The sequence below is a fragment of the Salvelinus fontinalis genome, chromosome 2 (assembly GCF_029448725.1).
Source record: "Salvelinus fontinalis isolate EN_2023a chromosome 2, ASM2944872v1, whole genome shotgun sequence".
NCBI lineage: Eukaryota > Metazoa > Chordata > Actinopteri > Salmoniformes > Salmonidae > Salvelinus > Salvelinus fontinalis.
Window position 1 is genome coordinate 97,243,047 of NC_074666.1, and position 12,639 is coordinate 97,255,685.

Below are 12,639 nucleotides of genomic sequence, written 5' to 3' on the forward strand. Positions count from 1 at the left end.
CTACTAGAGAACAAATTCTCATTTACGTATAACTGCGACCTGGCCAAGATAAAGCAAATCAGTGCGACACAAACAACAACACAGAGTTAGACATGGAATAAACAAGTGTACAGTCAATAACACAATAGGAGAAAAATAAAGTCTATATACAGTGTGTGCAAATGGCGTGAGGAGGTAGGCAATAAATAGGCCATAGTAGCGAAGTAATTACAATTTAAGGAAATTAACACTGGGGCAATAGATGAGCAGATGGTGATGTGCTAGTAGAAATACTGGTGTGCAAAAGAGCAGAAAAGTAAATAAAAACAATATGGGGATGAGATAGGTGGATTGAGTGGGCTATTTACAGATGAGCTATGTACAGCTGCAGTGATCGGTTACCTGCTCAGATAGCTGATGTTTAAAGTTAGTGAGGGAAATATAAGTCTCCAGCTTCAGCGATTTTTGCAATTCGTTCCAGTCTTTGGCAGCAGAGAACTGTAAGGAAAGGCGGCCAAATGAGGTGTTGGCTTTGGGGATGACCAGTGAGGTATACCTGCTGGAGCGCGTGCTACAGGTGGAGGTTTACCTAGCATGGACTTATAGATGACCTGGAGCCAGTGGGTCTGGCAACGAATATGTAGCGAGGGCCAGCCGACTAGAGCATACAGGTCGCAGTGGTGGGTGGTATAAGGGGCTTTGGTGACAAAACGGATGGCACTGTGATAAACTGCATCCAGTTTGCTGAGTAGAGTATTGGAAGCTATTTTGTAAATGACATCGCCGAAGTCGAGGATCGGTAGGATGGTCAGTTTTACTGGGGTATGTTTGGCGACGTGAGTGAAGGAAGCTTTGTTGCGAAATAGGAAGCCGATTCTAGATTTAATATTGGAGATGTTTAATATGGGTCTGGAAGGAGAGTTCACAGTCTAGCCAGACACCTAGGTATTTGTAGTTGTCCACATCTTCTAAGTCAGAACCGTCCAGAGTAGTGATGCTAGTCGGGTGGGTGGGTGCGGGCAGTTGGAGGCCACGGAAGGAGTGTTGTATGGCATTGAAGCTCGTTTGGAGGTTAGATAGCACAGTGTCCAAGGAATGGCCAGATGTATACAGAATGGTGTCGTCTGCGTAGAGGTGGATCAGGGAATCACCCGCAGCAAGAGCAACATCGTTGATATATACAGAGAAAAGAGTTGGCCCAATAATTGAACCCTGTGGTACCTCCATAGAGACTGCCAGAGGTACTAAATATAATTTTGATCATTTTGTTAATCAAAACCTGTCTACTTTTTGTTTTGTTATTTTATTATGTTTATTATGTCAATGCAGAACACTTGATAAACAAGACACATTAGTTTTATTTTTCAAATGTGGTTTGAACTGGGTGACCTGGTAATCTCTATGTGAAAGTCCAGCATTTGGCGTGGGATAGGTGGGGCAGGTTTGAGATCTAAGGAATTAACAAGAAAATACACTTTATTTCTCAGCTGCCTCAACAATGTCTGTACGTGAATTAATAACTTTTAATTGCTAAATATTTCCAATAGATGGAAGCATAAGACCATGAATCATCAGTTATCGGCTACAAGCAGCAAAATGATTGACATAAAATAGCATGCAACCACAGACTATATGTTCCATGATTTTCTAAAATGGTCACTCATTACTTTAGTTAGCTATATATCTCGTATTAGGACATTACTTTAGTTAGCTGTAGGGCTGTGTTGCTTTTGGGAGAGCAACATTTTTTTGGACCATAGCAGGTATTGAACACCGGGTAAATAATCACTAGTCAGAACCTCAACCTCAGTATACATTCATTATAAAAAACATCTTAATATCTGATATTGCGAGTAAACAACCTCGGAATAGAAAAGACAAGAGTGCGTCTTCCAGCCCACCAATAAATTACGTAATTCAACTCTCCCGGTTAGTAAATTTACCTCAACATGCCCCTGGAGAAGGCAGAGTAACGACACCAGCCTTTTAGCGGGGCTGACAGGCTGACTACAAGTAGTCAAATGAAAACTCTACAGTAAACAAAACAAAAACAAAACAAAACATTTTCTCAAAAGTGAGTTTATCAACGTTCAAAGCAGAATTACTTTCCCGTTGTTCCTCAACTGTAGTGTATGATATACCATTTTATACCTCTGAGTCTCTACTTTTATCCAATGTAAAAAACACAATTTCAAATTTTGCTACATAAGACCGAATCGAGCCGGTCTGTCACATTTGACTGTATAAAACCTAGCAGTACTACTGATTTCTCTGAGAGTGAGGCAGATATATATTATTAATGTGTAAAACCTAGCAGTACTACTGATTTCTCTGAGAGTGAGGCAGATATATATTATCACTGTGTAAAACCTAGCAGTACTACTAATTTCTCTGAGAGTGAGGCAGATATATATTTTTACTGTATAAAACCTAGCAGTACTACTGATTTCTCTGAGAGTGAGGCAGATATATATTATTACTGTATAAAACCTAGCAGTACCACTGATTTCTCTGAGAGTGAGGCAGATATATAGCATTTTGCAAAAAAACATGAATATTTGTCCTTCTGAAATGAAACCATCAAGTGATAGATTTTAAACAAATACATGTCTGACATTGAACAACCCCATGCCATGATTAGATAGTGAAAAAACACACCAATCTCTTTAAACATTTAACAAAACAATAAAATCTAATTTACAAATGTTTCAGAAAATGGATATATAGCGTTTCGGAATGAAACTCTTCTTATGTTTCCCCATCTGAGCTCAGAGTAGATGAGAGATGTAATGTTTGTCTCTGTTGTATTGAAGTCCAATCAAGAGGAAGAGACCAGCCTCCCCTGTACCCAGCTGTGTGTCTATGAAGAGTGACAGGTCTATGGAGCAACCTCTAAACTTTAGAGAGGGAGACTTTTCTACTGAACAAAGGTAAGAAGAACTCATGGGTCATGGTGAGTGAGTTAAACAACACTGTCTCAAGTCATTTCTCAAGTTATTCCTTAAAACTTCTTAAGGCTATGGGGTGTTATTCAGAAGTTTGGATGACTGAGGTGTCAAAAGTAAACTGCCTGTTACTCAGGCCCAGAAGCTAGAAGGACTTTATTGAACAAATTGACCATTCATTGTGTTCCTGGGACCCTTGTGATTGCGATCAGAGGAAGATCTTCAAAGGTAAGTGATTCATTTGATCACTATTTGGGATTTTGTGGCGCCTGTGCTTGTTTGGATAATATGCTGTTGGCCTCAGATAATCGAATGCTGTGCTTTCGCCGTAAAGACTTTTTGAAATCCAACGATACAGTTAGATTGCCAAGATTCTAAGCTAAAGAATCATGTATGAAACTTGTATTATTATGAATGTTTAATATTATCCTAAGAGGTTTTTAACCCCTAACCCTAAGTATAACCTATTTTAGCCTTAACCCATAACCCTAATTCTAGGGTAGGGTGGCCTAAAAAACGTTAAGAAACGATTTTAGTAATAATATTATGTTAGTAAATACAATTTTAATTGTATTCTATTATTTCTATAATTTTTTTATTTCACTTTTATTTCATTTTTTAAAATATAAAATGTTCTAGTTCTTTTTACCACGTACAACCATAAAATAACCATTTATAGCAAACAATGAAGCTGACATAACCCAAAAACACCAAACACCAGTTAATTGTATTAAAAACTATTTATATAGATAGATGGGTGACAATTATCTGCCAAAGTAACAGCCCTGTAGAGAAATGAGAGCTCTCCAGTAGGTACCAAAACATTCAAAGGCCATTTTCTCAAAAGTGAGGTTACAAGTTTATCAACGTTCAAAGCAGAATGACTTTCCCATTGTTCCTCTACTGTAGTGTATAATATACCATTTTCCAGCTCTGACTGAAACTCTTCTTATGTTTCCCCATCAGAGCTCAGAGTAGATGAGAGATGTAATGTTTGTCTCTGTTGTGTTGAAGACCAATCAAGCAGGAGAGACCAGCCTCCCCTGTACCCAGCTGTGTGTCCATGAAGAGTGACAAGTCTATGATTCTACCTATAAACTTTAGAGAGGGAGACTTTTCTACTGAACAAAGGTAAGAAGAACTCATGGGTCATGGTCAGTGAGTTAAACAACACTGTCTCTAGTCATTTCTCCTCTCTTCCATTTTCCCATTACTTTTTGTTGTTTACATAACCCATAGGCTAATCCTTTTTTCCATTTTCATAGTCCTAAAACAATATTAAACAAACACAACATTCCCTCCCTGTGTGTGTGTGTGCCCTCTCCATTTTCAGTGGTGCTGATATGCACGTAATGAAGAAAATGAACCAGAAGAAGCTTGCTGACACACTGGAGAAAAGTACGAGCTGTCTGCCTCATGTTGAATGCTGTTTTATAACATTTAAAAGCTGTAGCTAAAGTACAGCTAAAGTAGCTGTGTAACTCAATGATATTGTAGCAGCCTTAACACAACACCTAGTGACCTCATCAAGTAGCAGCAGGGATGTGTTGTGTTGATTAATTTAGAGAGAGAGACAACATTAATAATACCATCAATAATACCAATAATAATATAATCAGTCACACCAGTCTGTAATGCATTATGAAAACATTTACACATTTATACAGTCAGATAAGATAATAAATTATTCAAATTAAAAACTTTATAACAGTCCTACAATACTGTAGACATTAAAACAGACGTAATATTAATATCCTCTGTGTTATTTCTAGATTCAGATGAGCTTGCTGTGATTTGCCAACGTGAACTCAAATCTAATCTAAAGAAGAAGTTTCAATGTGTATTTGAGGGGATCGCTAAACAAGGAAACCCAACACTTCTCAATAAGATCTACACAGAGCTCTACATCACAGAGGGTGGAACAGGAGAGGTCAATAATGAACATGAGCTGAGACAGATTGAGACAACAACCAGGAAACAAGCAAGACCAGAGACTGCAATCAAATGTAACGACATCTTCAAACCCTTAACTGGACAAGACAAACCTATCAGAACTGTGCTGACAAAGGGAGTCGCTGGCATTGGAAAAACAGTCTCTGTGCAGAAGTTCATTCTGGACTGGGCTGAAGGAAAAGCAAATCAGGATGTCCAATTTGTATTTTCATTCCCTTTTCGGGAGCTGAATTTGATGAAAGAGGACAAACACACTTTGATTGAGCTTCTCAATCACTTCTCAATGGAAACCAAACAATCAAGAATCTCCAACTACAACAAGTACAAAGTTCTGTTCATCTTTGATGGTCTGGATGAGTGCCGACTGCCCCTAGACTTCCAGAAGAACAAGATCTGTTGGGACGTCACAGAGTCAACCTCAGTGGATGTTCTGCTGACAAATCTCATCAAGGGAAATCTGCTTCCCTCTGCTCTCCTTTGGATAACTACCCGACCTGCAGCAGCCAATAAGATCCCTTCAGGGTGTGTTGACCAGGTGACAGAGGTACGAGGGTTCAATGACCCACAGAAGGAGGAGTACTTCAGGAAGAGATTCAGTGATGAGGACCTGGCCAGCAGAATCATCTCACACATAAAGACATCAAGGAGCCTCCACATCATGTGCCACATTCCAGTCTTCTGTTGGATTTCTGCAACAGTCCTTGAACACATGTTGAAACATAAGAGAGAAGAGATGCCCAAGACTCTGACTGAGATGTACACACACCTTGTGGTGTTTCATACCAAACAGAAGAATGAAAAGTATCTTGGGAAAGAAGAGACAGGTCCACACTGGAATAAAGAGAGCATTCTGTCACTGGGAAAACTGGCTTTTCAACAGCTTGTGAAGGGCAATCTGATTTTCTATGAAGAAGACCTGAAGGAGGCTGGCATTGATGTCAATGAAGCCTCAGTGTACTCAGGATTGTGCACACAGCTCTTTAAAGAGGAATGTGGGCTGTACCAGGACAAGGTGTACTGCTTTGTGCATCTGAGCATTCAGGAGTTTCTGGCTGCTGTATATGTGTTCCTCTCATTCATCAACAATAATGAGAATCTATTGGACAAACTGCAAACAAAGTCCAGTATCTTTTCTTTGCTGTTTAGAGACAAGTCTGCAGTTACTTTCTACAAGAGTGCTGTGGATAAAGCCTTACAAAGTGAGACAGGAAACCTGGACCTTTTCCTCCGCTTCCTTCTGGGCCTCTCACTGGAGTCCAATCAGAAGCACTTACGAGGCCTACTGACAAAGACAAGAAGCAGCTCACAGAGCCATGAAGAAACAGTGAAGTACATCAAGGAGAAGATCGGGGAGAATCTCTCTCCAGAGAGGAGCATCAATCTGTTCCACTGTCTGAATGAACTGAATGACCATTCTCTAGTGGAGGAGATCCAAAGCTACCTGAGATCAGGAAGTCTCTCAGAAGACAAACTGTCACCTGCACAGTGGTCAGCTCTGGTCTTTGTGTTGCTGACTTCAGAAAAGGAGCTGGATGTGTTTGACCTGAAGAAATACTCCAGATCAGAGGAAGGTCTTCTGAGGCTGCTTCCAGTGGTCAAAGCCTCCAGAGCTGCTCTGTGAGTAAATACAATTACATATAAGAACTAATCATCAGGAAGAAATATTCAGTTGAGAAAAATATGTATTATAATATGTATATAATATTACATTGAAAAACATATTGAATAAATGCATTGATTTTCACATTAGTATAACATTACGACCATACAATTCTAGGAGATGGAAGATGAATCTATATGTTGTTTGGGAGAATAAACCAAATGCATCTGCCATTGTCCTTCTACACTACTGGTGTTAAATTAACAGTGTGTTTGAAGTCATGATGATCTCTTTGTCAGGCTGTCAGGCTGTGGAGTCACAGAGGAAGGCTGTGCTTTTCTGGTCTCAGCTCTGACGTCAAACCCCTCACACCTGAGAGAGCTGGACCTGAGTAACAATGACCTGAAGGATTCAGGAGTGAAGCTGCTCTCTGCTGGACTGGGGAATCCCCACTGTAAACTGGAGACTCTGAGGTCAGTATTCCTGTAGTTGGTCAACAAGTGATAACTGTTCACCAGATCCACATGTGTTTACCAGACACACATAGTTCACACCATATGTGTTTGGACAGTGAAGCTTACAGTTTTACATTTGGTGTTATGCTCCAGCATTTTGGATTTGAGATAGAATGTTTCATATTAGGTGACAGTACAGAATGTCACCTTTTATTTGAGGTTAATGGTGAGAGGTTAGTATGTTTTGTTGTGGCCTCTGTTATTGGTAATGGTGAGAGGTTAGCATGTTTTGTTGTAGCCTCTGTTATTGGTAATGGTGAGAGGTTATCATGTTTTGTTGTATCCTCTGTTATTGGTAATGGTGAGAGGTTAGCATGTTTTGTTGTAGCCTCTGTTATTGGTAATGGTGAGAGGTTAGCATGTTTTGTTGTAGCCTCTGTTATTGGTAATGGTGAGAGGTTAGCATGTTTTGTTGTAGCCAAATGCTGGAGTATAGAGCCACATTTAAAATGTTAGGTTCACTGTCAAAATAGATATGGTGTGGACTGTATACTCAATACAATCTAAATCTGATACCTCACTGTCTGTCTTTTGACTGATACTGCTTTTTATACTGGTCTGGTCAGTCTACTCAAATATTCATACTATACATTTATTTCTCTACAATTAATAGTTTGATCATTGGTAATAATTATACATTCATTAATTTACAAATTGATATTGCAGGTTTCAGGACACTGATGTATCTGAATATGTTGAAAAAATATACTGCCACTATTTTCACCACCAAATAATATCAGTGTGATTTTAGTATGATTTGACTCTTTGCAGGCTGTCAGACTGTCTAGTCACAGAGGAAGGCTGTGCTTCTCTGGTCTCAGCTCTGACGTCAAACCCCTCACACCTGAGAGAGCTGGATCTGAGTAACAATGACCTGAAGGATTCAGGAGTGAAGCTGCTCTCTGCTGTACTGGGGAATCCCCACTGTAAACTGGAGACTCTGAGGTCAGTATTCCTGTAGTTGGTCAACAAGTGATAACTGTTCACCAGATCCACATGTGTTTACCAGACACACATAGTCCACAACATATGTGTTTGGACAGTGAAGCTTACAGTTTTAAATGTGGCTCTATTCTCCAGCATTTAGGATTTGAGATATAATGTTTCATATTAGGTGACAGGACAGAATGTCACCTTTTATTTGAGAGTATTCATACATATATATTTTACTGTTTAGAAATGAAAGCACTTCATATATGTAGTTCTCCCATTTTTCCTCTCTACAAGTAATATTATGATATTTTATAATAATGACACATTCATTAATTTATGAACAGATATGGTAGGTTTCAGGACACTGATGTTTTTGAATATGCTGAATGCCACTATTGTCACCACCAAAGATTATCAGTGTGATTTTAATATGATTTGACTCTTTGCAGGCTGTCAGGCTGTCTAGTCACAGAGGAAGGCTGTGCTTCTCTGGTCTCAGCTCTGAGGTCAAACCCCTCACACCTCAGAGAGCTGGACCTGAGCTACAATCACCCAGGAGACTCAGGAGTCAGACTGCTCTCTACTGGACTGGAGGATCCACACTGCAGACTGGAGAAACTCAAGTGTGTAGAGGGTTTATGTCGATGTTCATATCAGACATGTTTGACTTATCAGGCTAGTTGAGACAAACATTCTTACCAACAGTTGAACAAAGTTGTGTGTTTGTGTGTGTGTGTGTGTGTGTGTGTGTGTGTGTGTGTGTGTTTGTGTGCGTGTGTGTGTGTGAGTTCAGGTGTATCACTCAATGACTGTCTGTTCTTCTGCTTACCGCTACAGTGTGGAACATGGTGGAGAGAACAGAATGAAACCTGGGCTTAGAAAATGTGAGTGTTGACTGCTGTGAAGAATATGACTAAGAATAAGTCTTAATTCAAGTTAAGTCAAAGTCAATAACCACCATCATTACTTACTTGGTCATATTAAATATCAGCTGTAGTTCTACAGAAGCAGAAATCAGGGACACCAACGTTTACAAAGAGTTGCTTTGACAATGTGTGTGTGTGTGTGTGTGTGTGTGTGTGTGTGTGTAATTAATGTGAATAAGTGTGTTTTATATTACCATACAGTATAACATATGATCATTCAACAAGTCTCAAGTTACCTTAACTTCTCCTTTTGATACCTAGAAACATCTACATTAAATTAATTAGTGAGAAGTGAGTTAACATTCTAATGTGAATGATGATGATTTCTAATATTGTGTCTGGTTTCATCCATCAGATGTCTGTGATCTCACACTGGACCTAAACACAGTAAACAGACACCTCTCTCTGTCTGAGGAGAACAGAAAGGTGACATGTAGGAGAGAGAAGCAGCCGTATCCTGATCACCCAGAGAGATTTGAGGGCTGGGGACAGGTGCTGTGTAGAGAGGGTCTGACTGGGCGCTGTTACTGGGAAGTAGAGTGGAGTGGAAGAGGGGCTGATATAGGAGTGACATATAAAGGAATCAGCAGGAGAGGAATGGTTAATGACTGTTGTCTTGGATACAATGACAAGTCCTGGAGTCTGATCTGCTCTGACAACAGTTACATTGCCTGGCACAATAATAATGACACTAACATAGACGTCCCCTCCTCCAGCTCCCACAGAGTAGGAGTGTATCTGGACTGGCCAGCCGGCACTCTGTCCTTCTATAGAGCCTCCTCTGACACACTGACCCACCTGATCACATTCACCTCCACATTCACTGAGCCCCTCTATCCAGGGTTTGGGGTTGATGTTGACTCCTCAGTGTCCCTGAAATAATAACCTGACACACACACACACAAACACACACACACACTGGACGCACAAACACACACACACACACTGGACAGACACACACACACTGGACAGACACACACACACTGGACAGACACACACACACTGGACAGACACACACACACACTGGACAGACACACACACACACTGGACAGACACACACACACACTGGACACACACACACACACTGGACACACACACACACACACACACACACACACACTGGACACACACACACACACACACACACACTGGACACACACACACACTGGACACATACACACACACACACAAACACTGGACACATACACACACACACACACACACTGGACACACACACACAGACACACTGGACACACTCACACACACACGGGACAGATACACACACACACACACACACTGGACACACACACACAGAGACTGGACACACACACACACACTGGACACACACACTGGACACACACACACACACTCACACACACACTCACACTGGACACACACACACACTCACACTGGACACACACACACACTGGACACACACACACACACACTGGACACACACACACACACACACACTGGACACACACACACACACACTGGACACACACACACTGGACACACACACTCACACTGGACACACACTCACACACTGGACACACACACACACACACTGGACACACACACACAGACACACTGGACACACACACACACACACACTGGACAGACACACACTGGACACACACTGGACACACACTGGACACACACACACACACTGGACATACACACACTGGACAGACACACACACACTGGACACACACACACACACACACACACTGTACACACACACACACACACACACTTGACAAACACACACCCACACACACATTCGACAAACACACACACACACACACAGACACTGGACACATAGGACACACACACACACACTGTACACACACACTCACACTGGACACACTGGACACACTGGACACACACACACACATGACACACACACACACACACACAGTGGACACACGGGACACATACACACATGCGTGTCTTCCTATAATTGTGACAATAACACTGTTAAAATACCAATGTGATAATTTGTTGTGTGTCTTTTATGTTGAATAACAACTATGGACATACGCTCCATAGTTGTACAAGTATACAAGGATATATTGTACTTTTCATAATAAAACATAGTTGAAACAAGAAAAGCCTGTTAATTGTGAAAACAGTTTGGTTATTGATGTTACGTTGCCTCTGTCAGGTTGACGTTAACCTGCGACTGGTTGAAACATGAAACTAATATGAAATGAAATACAAAACAATTAAATATGTGGAATTGAATTAAACAAATTGTACAACAGAGTGTTGTAATGCAGGGTCACTATAGCAACAGAGTGTTGTAATGTAGGGTCACTATAGCAACAGAGTGTTGTGATGCAGGGTCACTATAGCAACAGAGTGTTGTGATGCAGGGTCACTGTAGCAACAGAGTTCTCTCTCCCTCTGCTCTCTCTCTGCTCTCTCAGCCTGCTCTCTGCTCTCCCTCTGCTCTCTCTGCCCTCTGTTCTCTCTCACTCTGCTATCTGCTCTCTCTCTTCTCTCTCTGCTCTCTCTGCCCTCTCTCTTCTCTCTCAGCCTGCTATCTGCTCTCTCTCTGCTCGCTCTGCTGTTCTCTCTTTTCTCTGCTCTCTATGCTCTCTCACTCTCTCTTTTATTTCTCAGCCTGCTCTCTGCTGTCCGCTCTCTCTGCTCTCTATTGCTCTCTCTTCTCTCTGCTCTCTCTGCCCTCTCTCTTCTCTCTGCTCTATCTCTCACTCTCTGCTCTCTCTCGCTCTCTGCTCTCTCTTCTCTCTCAGCCTGCTCTGCTGTTCTCTCTTTTCTCTGCTCTCTCTCTCTCTGCCTCTTTCTGCTCTCTTCTCTCTGCTCTCTTCTCTCTCTCTCTCTGTGGTCTTCTCTCTCTCTCTCTCTGCATCTCTCGCTTTTTATATCTTCACACTGGTGCAGTTTTGACAATCACCACTTGATGACAGTGTTAAACCAGAAGTGATGAAAACAACATCACTGCAGAGAGAGAGAGAGTCTAATATACTGACATACAGTGCATTCAGAAAGTATTCAGACCCATTGACTTTTTACACATTTTGTCACGTTACAGCCTTATTCTAAAATGGATTACATTGTTTTTCCCCCTCATCAATCTACACACAATAACCCAGAATTACAAAGCAGAAACTGTTTATTTTATGTGTGCACATTTTTATTTAAAAAAAACTTAGATATCACATTTACATAAGTATTCAGACCCTTTACTCAGTACTTTGTTGAAGCACCTTTGGCAGTGATTACAGCCTTGAGTCTTCTTGGGTATGACGCTACAAGCTTGGCACATCTGTATTTGGGGAGTTTCTCCCATTCTTCTCTGCAGATCCTCTCAAGCTCTGTCAGGTTGGATGGGGAGCGTCGCTGCACAGCTATTTTCAGGTCTCTCCAGAGATGTTCGATCGGGTTCAAGTCCGGGCTTAGGATCATTGTCCCGTTGTCCAGTCTGTGTATACTATACTGGGAGGGTAGAGAGTCAAAACAGATAGAGGATCTGGAGCCCTGAGGGAAAGAGAGAGAGGGAGGGTAGAGAGTCAGAACAGAGGGAAAGAGAGGGAGAGGGAGGGTAGAGAGTCAGAACAGAGGGAAAGAGAGAGAGAGGGAGGGTAGAGAGTCAGAACAGAGGGAAAGAGTGAGAGAGGGAGGGTAGAGAGTCAGAACAGAGGGAAAGAGAGAGAGGGAGGGTAGAGAGTCAGAACAGAGGTAAGAGAGAGGGAGGGGAGAGAGTCAGAACAGAGGGAAAGAGAGAGAGAGGGAGGGTAGAGAGTCAGAACAGAGGGAAA

General features: G+C 41.5%; 1 protein-coding gene across 1 annotated transcript; it reads left to right on the top strand.

The window, feature by feature from the left end:
* Positions 1-2,731: 2,731 nt before the first annotated feature.
* LOC129868412 (NLR family CARD domain-containing protein 3-like) lies at positions 2,732-11,117 on the top strand. The gene is made up of 9 exons (XM_055942378.1): positions 2,732-2,909; positions 3,939-4,055; positions 4,258-4,322; positions 4,697-6,494; positions 6,777-6,950; positions 7,764-7,937; positions 8,375-8,548; positions 8,763-8,809; positions 9,207-11,117. The coding sequence occupies exons 1-9, from the start codon at positions 2,842-2,844 to the stop codon at positions 9,731-9,733; spliced, it is 3,144 nt and encodes a 1,047-aa protein (XP_055798353.1). The 5' UTR covers positions 2,732-2,841; the 3' UTR covers positions 9,734-11,117.
* The last annotated feature ends 1,522 nt before the right edge of the window (positions 11,118-12,639 follow it).